Source organism: Orbicella faveolata, unplaced genomic scaffold (genome assembly GCF_042242905.1).
Source record: "Orbicella faveolata isolate gen_17 unplaced genomic scaffold, um_ofav_v1 contig_24, whole genome shotgun sequence".
NCBI classification, from domain to species: domain Eukaryota; kingdom Metazoa; phylum Cnidaria; class Anthozoa; order Scleractinia; family Merulinidae; genus Orbicella; species Orbicella faveolata.
The window spans coordinates 23,802,986-23,825,215 of record NW_028301552.1 but is presented as its reverse complement, the minus strand read 5'-3'; the positions used below and the strand labels follow the sequence as shown (position 1 = coordinate 23,825,215).

Here is a 22,230-nt window from a genome sequence, read left to right as displayed (position 1 = left end):
CACGATGGGGCAACCAAGGGGCAACCTGGATCCCAGGCTCTCCCTCCTCTACCTCTTGTCTTGAACGAGTCTTGGACAAAATAAATGAAAAATTAAGACCACCCCTCCCCCCATTTCAATGACGGAAAAAATGGCGCGTTTTGGTTGTAGCGCGAGTTCATCATTGATTCGGGGGAGGGGTGGTTTTATTTCTTATATTATTCTGTCCAAGACTGTAGTTGAACTGTGCGAAGTATTCGGGTTGAAGTTTTTGTTGCGAGCGATCATTGTGTCAGCTTTAATAATTATAATTCTTTGAGTTTCTACAATGTCTAATGATCTCTAATCTTAAACTCTGTGAAGCCTCATAGTGGAACAGAAGTTTTGAACTGTTTGTTCAGGTCAATTCGGCCCCATTTTTCTTATGAAGAGTAACTAGGCTTTAGTGTAATATGAGGACAGCTAGTTTTGAACAAGACCACTGCGTTTTGAAAGTTTTTCTTGTTACAAGCAAATGTGACGAGCTATTTTTATTTTTAGACACAAATGGTATCTTGAGACTGTTGTTTTTCAGGGATGAGTGGTTGCAATTAGAACCGATGAATCAGTGATTCTTGTTGTTATTTGTGTTTCCAGGAGCATTTTAATATATTGCAAAAATAAGTATTCTACTAAAAAAAAAAAGGGAATTTAATAACATTCGTATCTTTTGTAGTTTTTAAGTTATTTTTTGCATCTGAATGCCAAATTTATTGACATTCAGAAGTATTGTTATGGGTGCGAATTTGTCACTCGATCACTTACCGTTAACTTTTAGGAATGCTGGGAATGCAGATTTGCCTTCGGACCTCTGACGCGAATAATAAAATAATGGACTTGGTTTTTAAGATGTGCTACCCCTGCTGCCCTTAACTTGTATACGCGTAAAATCTGTTTAAACCTTTGGCACCTTTTGGCACCTTTGGCCCCCGATCCCTCCCCTAGATCCGAAGGCGAGGCGATAAGAAGTTTTAAAGCAAATTTATGGCTATTTTCCAAAATGAGGTTTGTCCAATATACACGAACTGATAGGACCCGTAAATGACATCTTCCTTTTCGTACGACTCCATCGACTAGTACAGGTAATGAAACAATGGTTTACGAGTCGTACAGTTGGTGAAGTGCAGATCATTGGTGTGACTTGAGGTGTGTATAAAAGTCCGTGACACGTACGACTCATCGACTTGTATATACACCCTAAGCCTCCCTGATGATATGTACTTCACCAACTGTGCGACTCGTAGACCATTGTTTCATGACTCGTACAGGTCGTACGGTCAGAGTATCTGTCTTACTAATGATATGCAGGTCACCATTGTTTTACGACCTGATCAATCCGTAAGGCATTGTTTCACGACCTCTACGGGTCGGACGAGTCGTGTCAAGCCACGAAATCAAGGATGATTTTAGTATCAGTCAGGTAGGGTGTTTAGGGCGGAAAAACAGTATTCAGTGTAGCCATCAAGTTATCGTTAGGGTATTTATTGTAGACACGAGTGCTTTACTGAAATAACACCCGAGTGGCGCATTTCCCGCATACTCACTGGGGAGGATATAAGCTTCGTTTAAATCGGGTGTCTGGAACACTCGAATATATTCCAAAATTAGAAATTATCTTTCCTTCCGCGGTTTTAGTTTCATCAGATAAAAGACCCTATAGGAACGTGACGTTTGACAATCTTTTAGCTCGAAAGAGTTCTTTTTGTAATAGAGCACTCCAAGCTTTTGCGTTGTGTGACATGAAAATGGCGGCCCGAAAAGACTGTCGCGTAGGCCAAAATATGAGTTACCGCTTTAGTTTTTGCTAAATAAACGATGCTTGCACTGGAAGAAGCATTTATTTCAATGTGTCGGAGCTCTAGAGTAAAAATTTTCGTTTCAATTGCAAAACTCAACGACAGATGTTTTTGTTATTTTACGGCCGCCATGTTTGTGCCCCTCCGAAGGGCACAAACATGGCGTCTCCATACAAAGCTCTATAAATTTGGGTGACACACTTCTGCGAATAACGGGCGAATGAAAAACAGCAGAAACCTGATTCTTGGCGAGGTTGTTTATATAGCAATCATCTATCATACGCCAGATTCTTGAATTTATTTATTGAACGGTTACGATTGTTAGTTTCGATCACATGACTGGTGAAAACCGAGAATAGCCTCCATTTGGCGCAAAAATATGCTCGGATATTTGTCCGCAACATCATCTGTTCCGAGAAGCGAACAGTTTTCCGAGAGCAAAGCTCGAGGAAAACTATGAGCCTCGAGGAACAGGTAATGTCCAAGGACAAATACCCGAGCATATTCTTAAAGCCAAATGGAGGCTATTGTGTTTGTTGTCCTTCAAATATATTTGGCAACACGCGGAATCTGATTTCCGCTTAAAACTTTTAACGTTGATTTTTTTCGTGTTTTCTGGTACTTACTGCTTTATCAACAGGCAGGTTAAGTTCTTCTTCTGTCACAAAAGCAAACCGTTCTCCCGTCTTGACATTACTTTTAATTGCAAACTTGAAGCCTAGCTTGAAGTTTTGGAATCTGGGGAATATCACTTGGGGAATATCCGAGGATATTCCCCTGTTTTAGCCGGGGCATGTTCGGTCGCTTGACACCTTTAGACCAATCGCGCGCGAGCGTAAATATTTGATGGGTTATAATGTCGATTAGTATATACCACACAAGTGAATAGTGCTTTTCGCGCGCTCTGATTGGTTAACTCGGAGGTGATTAGCAAGTACTATTCACCTCCGGGCAGCAGGCGCGAGAGATTTTAAAATTTCCGACCACTTGTCACACATACACACATAAAATAACGTTTTGGTCCGCTAATTATTCAGCTTGTGTGGTATATACTAAAACAATTATTCACCTCGGTGTCGGTGTAAGTAATGGATATTTACCTCGCCGCTCGGTAAATATCCACCACTATTCACCTCCACTTCGGTGAATAATTGTTAAATAGTGCGAATAGTAGTGAGCAGTCGCGAATAGTGGCAAATAAGGGTGGGAATAGTGACGAATGACAGAAATTTGGTACCCACTACCTCGAAGTCAACCTCGCAGAGCATAGACGCTTATCAGGACAAATTAAAAGGTGTTTCTAAACGTGATTTCTTCTGTTTTCACCGCTGCAAAAGCGTAAATACGTCTTTATTGTGTTATCCTTGTGTTCTCTGTTTTCTCAATGCAGCCCTAGCCTGAGTCCTAAGAAGAAAAGTAATAAATTCACTGAAATTCTTTTGCTTACCTGAATAATCAATTAACGCGATATAGCTTAGATGTTGTTTTTATAACCGGTTATGAGAACAGCTCGTTTGTGTCTTTTCAATTAGTAAACTTATCACAGAACACTTACCTCACAGTTGTATTTTACTGTTTTTTCACAGAACGTGCTTGGTCGAATCCAACCTCGTTCCCAGGCTCTCTCTTCTCTGCCTCCTTTAGCGACCAAGGGAGGCAGAGAAGAGAGAGCCTGGGAACGAGGTTGGGTCGAATCTATCAGCGTCCACGTGATCAGTTTTAACGAATCCAGATCAGTCTTAAACTAAAGCGGTGACTATTGACGACTATTCGCGACTGTTCGCCACTGTTCCCTTTTCGGGTTTTCCAAACAACCGTTCAAATCTCGTTCTGCCATATTGTTTCCCCCCTCCCCTCCCCCCGGTTGTTCGGGGGGGGGGGGTAAATGGCGGCATTCGAAGCATGCGCATGCAGGTTCTCATGGACTCTTTCATTCCTAAGTGAGAGTTCAGGGATTAGACTGAAGATGCATCAAGTGGCACCTGAGCGGTTTTTTTTTTTCAGACAATGGCAATTCAGGTGATAGAAAGATTAAACGGAATCCAGGATTAATCGCAAAAGAAAGGACAAGTCGTAAACTATAAATACATCGTAATCTTTAATGAGACTTTGCTTCATGTTTAATACAGTTAAAATGGTACAAAAAAAAACCACCCTTATTTAAGGTGACGCGGCTCATCAAACTCTAAAGAAGGATATCTTTTATAATATTGGTAATAAACTGAGGGACCACTCATTAGCTATTGCTCAGGGTGACTAAGATGGGGAGAAGTTGGGCAAAAAAGGGACAGTCAAGTACTACAAAAAAGGAACACGACTGAGTAGGAACGGCCGTAATTCCACTAACAAAAAGGAACAGTGACTGCATAGGAAAAATGTCTAAGTGCACTACAAAGCGTGGAATGTTGTTACAAAGGCACCGGAGGAGGTAATTCAAAGAGGGACGATTACAATCCCTACAAGAGATCCGGGCGACATTAATTACGCGAAGATCAAATTACGCATTACGGCGAGGGCAATCAACAACAGGGGCTTTAACAAAAGAAAGCGGTCATGTTTTTTTTTCTTAAACCGCACGTGATCGATCACGATCATAAAATATGACGAAGTACAGTGAACGTTAAATACGTTTCCTCAAAGCGTGGAACTCTCAAAACGACTTCAACTTAGGAAATGACGGTATTAAGTTGGTACTGTTTTTTTTTTCACCTATCTGATACTAGCATACCGTAAAATCCCACCTTAAAGCACCCCCCGATTATAAGCCCCCCCGGATATAAGCCCTTCTATTTGCTTACAAAGATATTATTCCAGATGTCAGCCCTCCCTGGATATAAGCCCATCTAATTTATAAGTGCGTTTCTTTCGCGTTTCTTCACAAACATCAAAATTTTTAATCGAAAGTTACAGACTAATAGGGTGATGGGGTAATAATAGGGTAACAGGGTGATAGGTAGGCTCGATCACCAGCCGCTATTCGGGAAAGGAGCCCGCGCTCCTCCCCCGAACTAGACCGGACCCGAGAAAGCAGCGGAAATCGAGCCTAGGTGATAGGGTGATAGCTCTAAATGTAATGGTATGTTAGCTTTAAAAGTCTCTCAGATACGTTTAATCTCGTCGTTCCGAAACATATTTTTTTTGTTCCGCTTATATGCCCCCCGGATATAAGCCGCCCCCCTCCCCCGTTTACAAGCCCACCCAAAACACCTTATGAAGTTATAATTATAAGCCCAGGACTTTGACGTGGGATTTCACAGTAGTTGTGGACAACTTTTCTAACCGTTACAAGTTATCATTCCATCTGAAAGCTCTGACGATCCAAGATTCTCGATCGAAACGCCTTTTCTAGTCCTCAATAACATTTTTCTTTTAACAATTTCAAACTTTTTGTATTCTTTTCATAACAACCATTCCTGGTTACAATTCTAGGTTTCGATGTTTTCTTTTCGTATAAACCCAGTCATGTTTCTGAAGAAACTCATTATCTCATTTTTATCAGAAGAAATGGATATACACAAACATTCTGAAAGCAAACACATCGCCGCTACGTACGTGTTCACTTGAGAAAGATTCTTCTGGAAACTGGTGCATCAGAGAAATATTTAGACTGTGATTAAGCGCAACATTATTTATCTCTGGAAGAATCTAGTCTTTGATCACTTCCTAATTGAATTCCGTTACTACGAATCCTTTGAATGTAAGCAGCTAAACACTGTAATTTTGGACAGGTTTTTACAGTGGTACTCTTTCTCCTCACTGAATTTTTCAGTGCCCCTCTTTAACTACAGTAAAAACACGCGTGTAAGTACCTAGTGGTTTAAGAATCTGCTGGCGGAAAATTGCCATTTTAAAACCTAAAAATATAAGAAACCGTTTAGCAAAGTAACCCCATGTGGGCTACAGTTGACTTATGAACTCTTTGGTATAGAGGCAACACTATCATACATTCTGTAATCAGTTGTGTATGGCTTATCATAATACAGTTGCGAATAACACTGCATATTTAAGGACCAAATCCAAATTTATCATTAAGAACCTAATAAGAACCTAATTAGCCTAAATTGCCGATAACTACACCAAAATACAAGAACCTATTTTGCTAGACTTAAAAAATGTAGGTTCTTACAAAGGTTTTTACTGTATTCAAGCTTTTTAATGGAACATGCTCCTGTATATGACAAATGAGTGGTCCCTTACTAAATTTATACCACACATAATATTTTGTCCAATAATAATTCATCCATTCGAAACAAAACAATAAAGTTAAAAACTGAAATATTTTGATGCGTTAAAAATGGTTTGTGCATCTACTTTTGATGACATCACGATCAACAAAGATCGTAGTAAAAATCTGCTGGTTCGAAAATCAGATATTAAATACAAGAAAACTTCTGTATTTGTTAACTTGCATAGACAAATGGTCACCGTTTGAATACTAGTATTTGCTCTCTTGAATTCGGGCTGGTTAATTGAAAGCCAATTTCTTTAATCGCTATCTGACAGAGTAATTTCCAATCCAAACCTTGTTTGACTTCATCTCTGTCTGTTTCAAGTCACGCAACACTGTTCACCAAAAAAAAAGCTGAGATATCCTCAACTCTGAAGGACGGTTGAGTTCAGGCACTAACTAGTGTTCATTACGTAACATTTTTAGGTTGCCTAGCTTCTCCAGTGACCAACATTAATAAGTCTTTCATTTCGTGTTCTATCTGGCTAAATTGGGAAATTAAATCAGTGTTTTTTGAATGTCGTATCGGAGAAACGTTTCTTTGTTACTTTTGTTAGTCGGTTGAATGACCGTGTTTCATTGGAATTAACCAATCAATCAAAGTTCAACCAGTGTCAAACTGCACCAAAGCCGGTCACAGTTGACATGGTTGGTCCAATAGCACGCGACTTTTGGTTCTAAACCCACCCTCCAGTCAACTTGAAGAACAGCTCCTCATTCGGCGGCTGATTCACATCCTTTCTCATTGACATGAAGATATACCCTCCAATAAATTCATGAATTACTTTAATGTCTGCGCTGGTACATCCGAACGTAATGGTTTCTCCTTCACACTGTACAACCATTTCCCTGGTTTCCCAGTTTACATTCCAAGCTTTCATCACACTGTATCGCCACGTCTTGAGAGCTTCACGACTTGCTGGGTCCACTCGCATGATTCTGTTAAAAGCTATACCAAGGACTTCCTATAACGGAAGGAAAGATGAAGTCATGGCGGAGTTTGAACTGCCACTCCAAAGATTACGCAAAAGTGCGAGTTACAAAAAATATTGGTTAGGCATGCTCTGACATATAGAGGAATGAAAATTGGTTGAACTTTATGAATGAGTAACGTCCGTAAACGATATCCAGCCTCACTTCTTTCGACAGGCCACAATCATAGCACCAACCTCAACGCTGAAGCCACAGGCCTCACTACTTATGACCAAACAATTCAGATTTTACATTGTTGTCTACGACTCTGTCACACTAACCAAATTCGGAGGCTATCGGCGAGTATCTACCTGACTGTAATAAAAGCTACCAGTATCATCCTGTAAGAGACGCTGATCAAGATAAATCTCTTCTTAAGTGAATAAGTCAGTGAGTGGCAAAGAATTTCACACCCTAATGTTTTGGTAATCATGGCTACACAGAATAATGGGCGAATGAAAAACACTTGGTACCGTGTGATAACACAGACGATTATGGTTTAACCCACTGACTGAAAATGGCATGTCGCTATGCTAAGAAATGACGTTTTGTCACTCCACTCACAACGTTAATTAATTATTACACAGACACTGTTGAAACGTTAGTGACACTCAAAAATATTTACACTATGATTTACCTCTTTCTTGGACCCACGAAATCGAACAATGAAATGAGAAAGACCAAACTCGGGTAATGCCTGCCACTGTCTGATGTATAACATTTTAGACTCAATCAATGAACTTTTGTTCAGGGAAGAATGTGCCTCAAGAATACGAGCCGCAATCTGAAAGAGAAAGTTATCAGGCTAAGCAATGATACGGCAGTATCAATACAAATGAGTTATTATTAATTGTCGCCAAATGTAAGATAAAGAAGTTCCAGGGAAAGGAATCTACTGAGAAGGTGCGCATTTTTAAACTCGAGCACCATGTAACAGATGCGGCTGATATGAAATCATTTGATGTGCGAAGAGCAATGCTCAATTTTAAATATCTAGTAAAACTTAAAAACGATCTCTGGCTAAAAATATTATACAACACAAGCTTTCGTTTGCCTAAACTGTAGTCTTCAACGGGTGAAATGATGAGAGAGGTGCTTGAACTTTTAACGTCTCTTTCATCATTTAGTATTTAAAAATTGTAACAATAAGCAATAGTTCACCAAAAGCATCCAACACAAACGAAGGATTTAATCGAACGTTATTGTGTTAAGCCTGAATAAGTAAAAAGTAAGTAAAATAACAAGCCCAAAGAGTCTGTGTGGGAGACTAGAGAAATACCCTGCCCTCAACAAAAATATTGGATATAACACTTCAACACTGTTAAGTTGCATGGAACAGAAAATCCAATTCGAATGTAATCCAGTATTAATAAAACAATGCTTGTAAGCTTTTGCATAAACATGATGAACACTTGGAACAGATTTTACACCAGTTCACTCACTGACCGATTGTCTCTTTATCTTATTTTACCAGCAGATATATCAGTGCTTGCTGGACTTTGACACATTTTCCGACAAATTGTGTTACACACAGTTATGTTATGAAAACGTTGCACTATGATGGTTAATCGATATTGTTGTCAGCACATTATTGCATGCTGACCGTGTGCTGGCTCACCAGCCTTACCTGTTTAGCTTTGTACTTTTTCAACATCCTTGACCCAACAAAATCTTCAGGTTGAATGGGAATCTATTTACAAAGGACAATCAACTTAACCAAACATTCAAATAAGTAGCTACTGATGTAGTATGGCCTGGCTCCTACAAGTCTCTTATAGCATGGTAGTGGAGGTTTGACTCCTTTTTAGTAGAACTCGGAATTGTTGAGTCTGACTCTGTGTTAATTTAATTTAAATTATTATGCACGACCCTATAAGCTACTTAGCTTTAATTTCTATTGTGGTTAAATAAAGGTTGTCTGTCTGTCTGTCTGTCTGTCTGTCTGCCCACCCATCAACTTATTTTCATCTTTGTCATATTTCAAACTGGCATCTACCATAATGCACCACATTAGTTACTTAGAAAACTTACAGCAAACATGATAATTAAATCTAAGTGATGGGAGAAAATAAAAGCCTTTTAAATGACTAACTTCAATCTGGCCATCTGATACGTCTGAACAAACCTGTCCAGGACTGAGGGGTGTCACATCGCCTTTATCATGCTGCATACTGAGGAAAGCCTGGATACCAGAAACTTCTGCGTCATACCCAGAATCAGCCATAGTTTTTCCTTTGGATGCCAAGCGACAAGCTGCCATCCATTTGGAATACTGGGACTCCTAAAGTACCAATGACATATACGCAACAATGGAACGATCAATCAATGCGCCTGGGGAAATTCAAAGGTGTACAGCCAGAAAAGCCAGCTGCACTTGTTAATGAGCTAGCTTAAATTCAATTCCTCGTGAGAAGAAAACTATGGTCCATACAGTAGACTCCCTTTGGGACTAACACATACAATTCAAAATTTCGCCCCGTTAATTTCAGTTCTTTTTTGACAAATTGAATCACCCAGAAATGTTTTAAAATTGTTCAGAGTTTAATAAAACGGCTATGTGTTAAATTTCACAAAGCTATTTCTATCCATCCTGTTGTTTGTGTTGCCTTTAGGAACAGAGCCGCTCAGCACGTATGTCATTTTCATAAGGGTTTGTAGTTATAATGGGTAAATTGAAGCATAAAATGCATAATTATTTGCTCACTCCTTGCTAGTGAGTTAAAAATGACTCAAAAATAGGAGAAACCACCTTGTACCTTTAGGTGTGTGAGTTAGGAAAGAAACTTGACTGAGCTTGAAGTTGAGCACAAATTTTCCTGAACTGCAAATACTAAATTTGGAACAAAATTATGCAAGGTCTGCATACTTTTGCTTCAGGGTGTTGCAAACCAAAGTGTCGCAGAAATCAAAATCACTGCCTTCCAGAATTTCAGTTTGAAGCTAAATTTTATTCATGCTGGCACAACACACTGACAAGGTCTGTGTAATGACCAGTAGTATTTCTTACAAGTGCAGACATGCATTTGTTACAAGAACTTGGCAGCCATTTTGGAATAGAACTTGGATCTGTGCTTATCCGATTCCACTGAGGAAAGTCTACATTCAAGAAAAGTTGTTAGCATTAGCTTACAAAGCATTGCATCAGAATGAAAGAATGTGCCTCTTTCATTTTTGTTGCAAATTAAAAATCTCAAACAATCCTGTGGTATGACTAAAAACAACTCAAGTTTTTTTGATCGGGGTATACCAATACTTTGAGTAGCAGAAAAGCAAATCAAAGTGGCTGTAAGCCACTGAACTTGGAAAATATTATGAAAGGGTGTTACGAGGCATTGCTCATTAAGGAACTACTCGTGATGTGAGGGCAGTCTAGTTTTCGAACAAGCCCATAAAGCCTTTCTCCATTCAGGGGTGTGTTGTGATATTTGCAAAATGAAAAAGTTCAATGTTAAGAAACTGTTTGTTACTCAGGCCTGCCTACACGTTTTACATTGCATGTATCTGTACATGTCTTCCTTGTGCTGTAGTCAAAAACGGCAAGATCATTTTGTTTGGTCAAAAGTGAGGTATAGACTGAACGAAACACTTGAGCCTGCAGTATGTAAATAAATAATCAATACTTTCGCTCTTCGGTAACTGATGTCCAAGTAGCGCAGTGTGATAAGCCATGCGAGATATTGGGAGTTCGAATCCTAGTGGGGACTACTGTATATCTTTCCTTTTCTTCTTCAATGTTTTTTTCTTTTTCCGTCAAGAAACCATTAACCGAAAGGTAGTGTTTGCCTTTCTGTTTCTCGAGTTAAAAAAATTGTCTGGAGCCATATTGATTGCTTCCGAACTCACAATTATCACGTAGATTGTGAAGGAAAAACCACGAAGACTTTCCCTGAATCGCTAAGCAAGAACCGTAAGTATTTTCCTTACAATGAAAAAATCGTTGTACCTTCTACCTCTCGAAAATAACTAACTTGACATGCTGCAAGCGACTATAAAACTGCCTTAGACGGCGATGTTTGAAACTCGGGGGGGGGGGGGGAGGGGGGGGGGGACTCCTATATGAAAATGTCGGGGATGCTCGTCGTCTCGGGAACAAATCGAGGATTCTGGTCTCACTTGGAGTGTTGATGACGAAAAGTCCCCATTTTTAGGAGTGAAGGAGTGAAGGAGTGAAGGAGTGAAGGAGTGAAGGGGTGACAGGGTGACGGGGTGATGGAGTGAAATCGTTCCACCACTACAACTTGGAAAATAACAAATATTTTCCAAGTTAAAAAAGGTTAAATGTAAACGGAAACTTACACATGAGCAGCAAATTTCGATGTCATCTGATTCTTTAAGCTTTATCTTGATGTTAAACTTCTCTTTGTTCACGTTAACATCTGGAGTGATCTCACAACCTACACGAAACAGGGATCATCCAAATTATGAGTGCAAAGTATCATACAGTAGTGACAAGGTTTTTACTATGCCACTAACAATAATGATATCCTTACTTACACTCCATTAAGACTTCAAATTAATTTGCGTGTCATTGAGAACTGAGTAACAACACTAGCTAGTGTTGCCCATGGGCTCATATTCTCTTGGGATAATGACTTCAGGAACAATGAAAGCCATGAACTATATATGTAACACTGTGTTGATGTATTTCATTTTACTTGCAAAATTGGCCAACAGTTTTGAGGAAGACACTCATTAGATTTGAACTGGATCCATACATTTTCAGTCAAAAGGCCAGAAAAGGAGAATTATGTCCAACCAAGGAGTGCTTTCAGGGATTAAGGGTAATCATAGCCTGCATAGCAAGCGTTTCTGTGGGGTTCAGGGCTCTCGCCCCATTTTCCACACAGACAAAACACCAAAAATCCCGTCCCTCTGTCTTTCTTTGCTTCCAAACCCCACAGAAACGCTTGCTACGCTTGCTAGGGTAATCAGTGAACTTATTTGAAACTGGGTGAGCATAGGAAATGCCAAATTGTATGTGTTGCATGTTACAAATATCTAATCATAAATTTCTCTATCTTCTGTTATCAAATTGACAACAACAAAGAAACCCAGAACAAACAGAACATTTTCAAACAAACAAAGAAAAAAAACACACAAACAAACAAACAAACAAGCAATAAAACGAATGCAGAAGGAATGAGCAAAAAAGTCATACGATGCGCAACACTGCCGATAAGTTGAATAGAAGGCTCAAAATGCTCTTAGAAGGGTTAGTGTCAAATTTTTTGACAAACTAAACGTTTAATAATATGAATACTTTTTTAATATTATGAATGACCTGTGATGAGATGCAGAGAGATTTAAGCCCAAAGTTCCTCATTTTAAGACAAGAATTATTTCATAGTTTTTGTCTTCCTACCTCTCAGGTTCATTTTTTGAACCGGTGCACCAAAAGCTTCCTCTTGACTTTTGAACAATGAAAGGACAGTGTCTGAGGAAAAGAGAACACAACATTCAATAGTTTAACAGCAGGTTTTCTCTAGGAAAAGGAAAACATATGGTAATCCAAAATAGAAATACATACGTGTAAATAAAAAAAAATAAGTAAAGGTACCTTTAAAAACAAACCAGTACTTCTTTTTCTTAGTACCAAAAGTTTTGTGCCTGTAAGATGTAGAAAAGTGTCTCCAAAACCACATTCATGTATTGATGTTCTTTATTATCATATAATAAAAGTAATAATAACAATATACAATAATAGTAAGTTTGTATGTGAAGGGAGCGTGTGAATAGTTTCATACAAAAGTTAAATAATAATAGATTATTCAAAAATTAAGAGATACAGGTGCTACTTACAAAACAGAGAGAAATATCAAGGACTGAAATTTGTTGGCAAGGTCAAGGATCTTGGCATTATGCTTTTTCTTTGTAAATGCTTCCCAGTGACAAGTGACTTATGCTCTATGATGCCTTGATACAGATGGAAGCAGGTGTATCTGATGTATTCCATATCACTGTAGACAATATGTTTTTGACACACTACGGGTGGCTTTGCCTCAGGAAGTTTGAGCATGCTGCCAATTTTTGGACTGGTTAAAGCCAGATTTTCCAACTGAGGTGGTCTCCTGACCTTGTCAAAGGAAAGCTAGAGAGTCTGATCTATGTCTGAGATGCTGTTTATTCATAAAAGAAAACTGGAATTGAACACCTAATCAGTCTCACCTCGTATGCAAAAGTGTTTCTTTGACATTTCTCTGTTTTGTAGTTAGAACCTTTAACACTAATTTTATCCCAATCTATTATTATTCAACTCGCGCACTAATAATAAAGTGTCAGAAAATACACTACATATAACACTGATGCCAACTCTCTCAGATTATCTGAGAGTCTCCTGAATACAGAATAATCTCCTGGTCTCCTATGCGAGTCCCCAAATCTCACAGGAAAGTACTTCATACTCACTGTAACATTAATTCTGGCAGATCTTGGGGAAATTTTGTGTGGATGTTTAACACGTCTTTGAGGTTCAATCAGCAGTTATATTTTACTTTAGTATAATTTCCAGAGGTAAATATAAGAATTGGACATTCTGATTGGTCGAAAGGTCATCATATGACGCTATATTCACCCTGCTAAAGCTTGGTTACTAAGCTCGCTATCTTTGCCATCTCGGCACGTAAACATGGCGGACACTTGCTGAATGGAGTTTTCATTTATGCGAAAGACATCACTCCAAATCCAGGATATTAGAAAGGATGGAGAATTTTCAAAGTGACTGCTGTCGCTCTTGGACCAAAAATCTCTTCAAGAACTTGTATTCAAGGCATTTAAGAATTGTAAACGTAGTGGTTATGTTGATAGATTGATTGACCGATATTAATTTTCCTTCAAACTAAAGATACTCATTTTTAGCCTGGACGATGATGGCAGCTGTGAATGAAGTCAACAACAATAAAACAAAGGTACTGGATGAATTTATTTTTTGTAGTGTTTCACTCGTTTGTTTTACTGCCGAACTCGATGAGTAAATTGATTCACAATCAATGTACATGTAAGCTTACTATTAAAACTATGGCGGCATATGTGTGTTGCATCTGTGTTTTATGTTCTAGTCTGTTATTTTGTAGTCCTTGATATTCACCTCTGAAAATTATACTAAAACAGTTATTCGCCTCAGGCTCAGTGAACATTGGTGAATATTCACCTTGACTTCGTCTTGGTGAATATTCACCAATGTTCACCTCGCCTTTGGCGAATAATTGTTAAATATATTGGGGGGTTGAGAAGAGGCACAATTTGTGATCTCCTGGATTTCACTTTTGCTGAATTGGCAACTCCTGGTATATTAAGGTTACTCCAAACCTTCGTGGGGGTACTTTTGCCAAATTTTGTATGGAATTAAAATATTAAAACATGCATTAGTTATTGAGGAAAAAGAGATCTTTTAATAAAAGTTGATAAATCGCCAAGATATCATAATTCCCCAAAAGCCATGGACTTCTCAGCAAACCTATTGCGGCAAATGGCTTCTTCCAGAGATCCTATATCAAACACCGGTATATTCAGTTTTACTGCACACAAAACTTACCCCAGAGATTTCATGTCCGTCATGAGTGCCTCCCTGAAATCACACATCGGCACTTGTTCCTTGGTTTCTTTTTGTTTTGTTGCACATTGCTTTTCTTTAGTTTTTGCCCATTGTTGACTAGCCGCCTAAAACGCCTGTGCCTAAAAGGTGACTGTAACACTATCGCACTCGTTCTTAGGGTATTAATTAATAGGGTATGTAGAATTGACTGTTTTTCATAAAATTAGGCCAGAACATTCACTGATAAATAAGGAACAAAAGTGCAGTGCTGAATTCTTTTATTTTAACCACTGTTCTCATGGTGGCCTCTAAAGCAACACGTATAGCACATTATTTGATAGTGGACCCTGACAGATCTATAAAAAGATAACCAATACAAATGCGAGAAAATGCTGACTCACTTTGAGAGATTGAAGCTTTTTCATTAGCACTGCACACTTATTTTGCATCAACGATCACACCGATTAATTCGCCGGAATGTCAGTTGTTCATTTTGGTGTTGACAGTTTCTTCCGAATTTGGAAAGCGATAGTTAAAACAGAACATAATTTTATCGAATTCTACATTTCATAACCTTTCTATTGATATAAAGTTTGTGGAGGTTTCCTTGAAATCAATTTTTTTTTCTGGAGGACACTTGCAAAGATTGGAGTAACCTTAATACTCATAGGGTGACAGATCTGTCTGTCTGTCTGATGGGGGATGGCCCATCATGGACCATCCCCCCATTAAAATACAATGAATATAAGGACAATAGATTACTTTCAGTATTGCAAAGGGTGCATAAACTAAAATGCACTACAGAAGGGGTTGACTAATAGTAAATAAATATCAGATTGTTCTACAAACATTCCAACTACACTTGACTAACACTTATACCACTCAGTAGACCATGTTGTTTTAACAAATGTTGTGGTTTCTCACTGAAAAAAGCAAAATTTTCAGAGGATAACACTCCATCTGAATTCTGTTCTCCTTTGTCAAGAGACAACATTTATAACAATTTTGTAATACAATGGTTAAGACTTACTTCACCAAGTGAAGATAATCTTTTATTTCTGGGACTGATGTGAGGCTCTGTTAATTAAGAAACAAAAGAGAATTGTGTCAAGTAACCATCACCAAAAGTGACTTCCATCTTTTAAAAACATTACATTTTTGTGATTAAAATTTAAGTTCAAATAAGCAAAATGTATGCCGTGTCGTTGAGGCCCAGCTTTTAAGGTTCTGTATTTGTCTGAACCTGGCCGTATGAAACTTGTTTTCATCAATCAGTGTGTACTATATTCATGAATCAATAAAAGGAGCCCTGAATCCAGTATGTCTTGTTCTACATGTGTACATGTCTACAAAAACTTCTAATTTGAATGCTGAGAAACATTTCAGGTACATTAATATGAGATAATGAGGGAGTTTACCCCTTTCAAGTGGCCACCCAAAGTTTAATACATGTAATTTGGCTTTCTTTTGGAAAAGGGGATGATAGATAAGAGTCCAAAATAGAAACTGGTGGTGGTTCAAAGAATGAACTGAGCACTTGATGAAAATATATAACGGTGCCTTTTCCTTATTGATTGAAAGTTTTATGTTTTGCTGACATCAGTCATTTTAACAGAACTCTCAGGAAAACAGATGTTTACTTCAAAGAGTTCAAAAGGACATGTCTGTGGTTTGTGGTTGGTAAAATTGATCCACAGGGCTGTCATGAAGGTTTGAAGCAGCTGTTGCATGTAAGTTATCACCCGTAGCAGGGAAATACGTGGCCAAAGGCCACGTTCCGAAGGCCCGAAAGGGCCTGAGCATCTTGGGGGGTCTGGGGGCATGCAACATGAAACCCCTGGAAATGCATTTTCCTACTTACTAGGGCATGAAAATGGCAATTTTCCCAATGAAAAATTCATATTAAAACAAAACTTTCTCTACACACACGCGAGACCAAACACGATTGATAAGCCTGGAAAACACTCTACATCGGTCAGCGGAATTTCTCAAAAGATAGGAACAGCACATTGCATAATAAGTTTTGCTGCTTAAAATGGCATCTAAATGTAATTCATGGCGATTAACCAAACTAAAAGTTCATCTCCAGAGTAAAATATAAATAGTAGAACCAAGGAGGCAGGACACCAAGAAACAGTTATGCTTATTTCAATAAATAAATGTTTAAAAATAAATTAGGTAAGTGTAGCATGTTCGTACCATCAATCAACATCTTCACCCGTAACATAGAGTGAACTCAGCTGTAACAGGTGTTACGGGTTACGACCCTTAATGACAGCCCTGATCCATTTCATTTGTAACATATCACAGCATAAACAAGTTTTCAACAGTACTAATGGATCGATATACCATAAACACATATACCCACTGTTCCCAAAAGAGCAAAGATTTCAGTTTTAAGACAATAGCACATTTTCAACTTTGTTAAAAATGTGAAAATTACTTTAAATTTGCTATCATAACTGAATTCCAACAATCTCAGTGGTATTTTCTTGATACCAATACAAGTTCAAAGCCAATGAAAGTTAACAATTTGAAATGTCATAGCCTCTTTAGTAAGTTTCCATACAAAAAATGTGGTTAAATGTAATTTAAGCTAAGTTAAACGCGAAACAATGCTGGTCAGCAGCCTTCCCCTGTTTTGGACATGCGCAGTGGTGTGGGGTCTGCTGGGGGTCGTGTGGTTTTACAGTGTGGCTTTTGAGGTCAACTCATTCTCACGTGCATTTGTGCCGTTTCGACTGTGCTTGGCAATTTAGCTGTCTCGTACCTTGCTCGATTTTCTATGATGGGTTCTTGTGGGACGAATAATAGCTTGCAAACTGCTCCACTTTACCCCACCGCTTCGGCTGGAGGAGAAGCTTCATTGCAAAACGCCACTTATTCGGCTGGTGAGAACGTTTTGGTTCCCTCTTCAAGTCAAGCTTCGCAAGTTGTTCTTCAATCGGCTGGACCGGCAACCGATGGAATTTCGCCTGATTTGGTGGCATTGATTTCGCAGACGGTGCAAGCTGCTCTCGCTGCGGAACAAGCGTCCTTGAGTGCTGCTCCAAGTGCCGTGCCTTTGCCAAGTTCCTCAGCAGTGATTCCTACGACTGCCACGCCGCCATGTTCGGTGGGCGTTCCTGCTTTGCTCCCTTCGCTTGCCAGTTCCGCCGAAAGCTTGTTGGCCTCAGGGACAGGATTCAACGTACAGGCGGTACAAGGTAGGCCAAACCATTCACTAGTTGTGCCATCCTTTGTATCAACATTTGCGCCGCCTTCCATGTCCTCTTTCGTTCCTAGCGCTATCGCCACGAACGTAGGCTCCTCGCAGAGCCGGGCAATTCGCGATGTTGCCTCTTGTCCTGTCGGGCAGCTCGCATCGCTGTTACATCAGCCATTCGTCATGGGTCCTGGTTTTTCGCCCGTGCCCGCGAAGATCATCGCTCAGATCGTTGTGGGCAAGTACATGGACCTGAGCGATTTACTGGCGGCGAACTTGCAACTGCAGCAAAAGGATTCTGAGCCGCAACTTTTATTCGACGGGCGCCTTGTTCTTACCTCGCACCCCAAAAGACAGCGTCATAAGATCGAGGACATTGCGGCTTGAATGGAGGCGTTCTCCATCTTCGCCTTGGTTATGGTTACTCGTTTTCCACATCGATGGAAGGATTTGCTGCAGTATCAACTCCTCATCCTGCACACATTTCGTCACTTCTCCGGAAAAGTCTGGCTCACGTATGATCAAGCCTTCCGCGAACATGCGGCAGCCATTCGCCAGACAGATTGGTCGTGTATGAATGTTCAACTGTTTAATTTTCATGCCGCCGGTTCTTCAGTACGTGAGTCTTCTCTGGCCCAATCCACTGAGCACCTCAAGCGCTCGAGCGAGCCTCCAGGATCCTCATCTTCTGTGGTGGTTTGTATTTCGTGGAATAAAGGTCGCTGCACAGCCCCCTTTGCTTCGTGCCGCTATGCACATCGCTGTAGTGTTTGCTCGGGCTCACATCGGGCGACAGCATGCTCTAGCCGTTCCAGCAGGGACAGCCATGACAATCGCAAGCATTGGGAAAGTTCTCCTGGATCGTGCTCTGGTGCCAAAGCTCGCCGTTCTTAAAACCCACAAATCCCGCTGTTTGTTACAACAACTTGCTCGTGCGTACGATGTGCACCCTTTGAGATGTCTAAACATTGTAACTTTTCTTTGTTGCTTCGTGCGTTTTTCTTTTGTAACATTAGTGACATTGCTTTTTTTCTGTTTCTGTTAGCACAAAACTCTGCGTTAGTTGCTTTGTTTACAGTGAATTGGTTTTTCTGGGATTAGTTCGTGTGATTTTTCGCATGCTTCTATGTTCGAATTTTTACCTCGTTAGTTGGTCGGGTACGTTTAGCAGTGCCACTTGATGCGTGTTTTAGCCTGTGTACCACTCAGTTATCGTTAATAGTAAAACACAATCATTTCTTTTGTTCCAACCTTGTTGCTAGCGTCTCCTTTTGTTTTTTATTTTGCCTTTGTCCTTAGGGGGGCCCTTTTTACATCCAGTGTTGGTGGTTTCTCCCCTGAATGTGGCTCAGTTTGCCTCGGACCTGGTAGGGCACCCAGATCGGCAAGCAGTTTCCTTCGTGTTACAAGGTCTTCAGCACGGGTTTCGCCTGGGATTCAAACCTGCTCGTAGGCTTAAAGCAGCTAAACGGAACAAACCTTCTGCATTCCAGAACCCGCATGTTATTGACGATTATTTGGCCCTCGAGGTTTCCCGTTGCAGGGTGGCGGGCCCCTTTCCCTCTATCCCCATCCCAAACTTACAAGTAAGCAGTCTCGGGGTTAAACCCAAAACAGGCCAGCCTGGCAAGTGGCGGCTTATTATTGATTTATCCTTCCCGGGCGGCTATAGCGTAAACAATGGCATTAGTGCTGATGAATTCTCGATGCATTACATCACACTTGACCAGATTATCCGCATGGTGGCCAAGCACGGGCCCAGGGCCATGATGGTGAAATTCGACGTGGAGGCTGCCTATCGTAACATTGCAGTGCATCCTGAGGATTGGTACCTCTTAGGGATGAAGTGGCGGGGTCAATTCTTTGTTGACCTTGCCCCTCCTTTTGGGATTCGCTCAGCTCCATTTATTTTTAACTCTATAGCCGATATGGTGGAATGGATCATTATTAATAGGTACAATGTGGCCGATCTTATGCATTATCTCGATGACTTTCTCACAGCAGGCCCAGCCCATTCGAACCAGTGCGCCTATAATCTGCAAACTGCCTTGGCCGTTTGTAGGTCGCTTGGCCTTCCCCTTCACCCTGGCAAATGTATGGGCCCGTCGACTTGCTTGACGGTGTTGGGAATTGAACTTGACTCAGTCCAGCAAGTTGCCCGTCTTCCAGCTGAAAAATTGGCCGCACTTAAGAATTTAATTCAGTTGTGGCGAAGCAAGCGGTGGTGTACCAGACGCCAACTCGAATCGCTAATCGGCCACCTCCACCATGCAGTAAAAGTTGAGTGGCCAGGACATACGTTCCTCCGCCGCATGATTGACCTTCTCTGTTGCTTTCGCTCACGCGATCATCCTATCCGTCTAAACGGGGAATTTCACAAGGACATTCAATGGTGGTCGGATTTTCTTACGTCTTGGCATGAGGTCAGCTTTTGGCCTTTCCCAGGCATGTCCGCATCAACAGATGTGGAGGTTACTTCAGATGCAGCTGGCTCCTTGGGATTTGGTGCTCACTTCAAGAATGAGTGGTTCAGTGGGGCATGGGGCATCTCCCAGTCCAATCAATCAATCGCTTATAAAGAGCTGTTTCCAGTTGTGGTTGCTTCGCACGTGTGGGGCCCGCGATGGCACCGATGCCATGTCCTGTTCCACTCTGACAACAAGACTGTGGTGCACATCCTTACGTCCAGGACGTCGAAAATTCCGTGCATTATGCAACTTCTGCGCCATTTACTGTCTGCAGCAGCTCGATGTAGTTTTACCTTTTCTGCTGTTCACTTACCTGGCATTCATAACTCGATTGCTGACGCTCTCTCCCGTTTCCAATGGCAGGAGTTCAGGCGTCTGGCGCCCGAGGCTTTATGGTATCCAACACCAATTCCTCAACAGCTGTGGGATCTTTTGATGTCTACACCCTAGAGGCTCAGTGCAATCATCTCCTGCTGCAGGGGCTGGCATCCTCGACTCGAAATTCATATGCCTCAGGTCAAAGAAAGTTTCTTGAATTTTGCTGTCAACTCGGTAAGATTCATCCGTCAGGTTCCCCTTGCTCGGTTGATGAATGGACGTTGTGCCTTTTCGTGACATTTTTGGCCAAAACGGTGCAGTATTCCACCATCAAGGTGTACCTTTCTGCAGTTCGCTCACTGCACATTGATCAGGACTTTCCAGATCCTCTCATTGATTGCCTAAGGTTGCGGCGGGTACTTCGGGGTGTAAAGCAAACCCAGGGCGATGCTTCTTCTCAATGGCTACCAATCACAGACGATGTCCTGGTCGTTATCTTCAAAGCTCTGAATGTCAATTTGCCGGATCATTGCATGTTTTGGGCAGCCTGCTGCCTAGCTTCTTTTGGCTTTCTTCGTTCTGCGGAGTTCACCGTCCCTAATTTGGCCAGCTATTCGCCATCCATCCATCTTGGTGTAGCTGATACCTCTGTGGACTCTGCCTCATCACCTTCATGCCTTCACGTTCGGATTAAGGCATCAAAAACAGATCCGTTTAGGAAGGGGTGTTTTGTGCACATAGGCAGAGGCACATATCCACTGTGTGCACTCCAATCCTTGATGTCATATTTGACTATAAGGGGCAATGGACTGGGCCCCTTATTTCTGTTTCAGGACGGTCGCCCGCTATCACAACCGCTTTTGACTGCTTGGTTGCGTCGCATCTTGGCCTCGGCTGGTATCTCTGGCAACTTCTCTAGCCACAGTTTTTGCATTGGAGCAGCAATGGTGGCAGCCCGTAACGGCATCCCCAACCATCAAATTCAGGCGTTGGGACGGTGATCCAGCACTGCCTACTTGTCCTACATTCAGACTCCAGCAGAGATGTCAAAACTCTCGAAGCAACTGACTGCCGGCGCTACACCTTGATTGTAATTTTTCCATTAGACCTTACGTTCCTCCTTTTACTAATTTTGGGAGTGTTTATGGGGCTGGTGTCTTCCTTATAAGGGTGAGTGGCTGCTGCGCTTAGATTGACGCTATATGGGAGGCACCGCACCCTCTTGCTTGGCTGTGGACAAAAAGCCTTGTGTGGCAAGTTCTGGCTCTCCTTCTCATCAGGGGCCACTGCAGGTTTGCTCGTCGTTACAAGGTGTGTATGCTCTTTTATTTCTATTCAAGGGCAGGCCTTGGGTTGGTGCTTGGAAAGTTTTTGGGGGTCTCGCTCCCCCTCCGACCCTGCTCACAGGCCCGTCGCTCCCCAAGCACCCTGCTTGGAGGGCGAGGCCTGGTGGTTGCCGCTCACAGGGTTGTCATGGTTGCCCTACAACTCGGCTCTTGTGCACAGGGTTCTCATGGTTACCCTACGTGCTTGGCTCTTGTGCTCGAGGCTCCACTATCTTTCCAGGCACCTTCCCCAAGCTCATCTATTGTTGATGAGTTTAAATGTGGTTAAATGTAATTTAAGCTAAGTTAAATGCGAAACAATGCTGGTCAGCAGCCTTCCCCTGTTTTCGACATGCGCAGTGGTGTGGG

The 22,230-nt window shown here is 41.1% G+C and overlaps 1 protein-coding gene across 1 annotated transcript in view; it reads right to left on the bottom strand.

Annotated features, from left to right (window-relative positions):
* Positions 1-3,893: 3,893 nt before the first annotated feature.
* The window catches only part of LOC110059855 (fermitin family homolog 2-like), a 34,542-nt gene continuing 16,205 nt past the window's right edge, over positions 3,894-22,230 (bottom strand). The window contains exons 8-15 of the mRNA XM_020766609.2: positions 15,576-15,622; positions 12,572-12,621; positions 12,377-12,448; positions 11,311-11,408; positions 9,140-9,295; positions 8,642-8,704; positions 7,652-7,798; positions 3,894-7,007 (exon numbers count right to left, since the gene is read on the bottom strand). Of these exons, the coding sequence (XP_020622268.2) occupies positions 6,720-7,007; positions 7,652-7,798; positions 8,642-8,704; positions 9,140-9,295; positions 11,311-11,408; positions 12,377-12,448; positions 12,572-12,621; positions 15,576-15,622 (921 nt within the window). The 3' untranslated portion in view covers positions 3,894-6,719. The remainder of the gene's footprint in view (positions 7,008-7,651; positions 7,799-8,641; positions 8,705-9,139; positions 9,296-11,310; positions 11,409-12,376; positions 12,449-12,571; positions 12,622-15,575; positions 15,623-22,230) is intronic.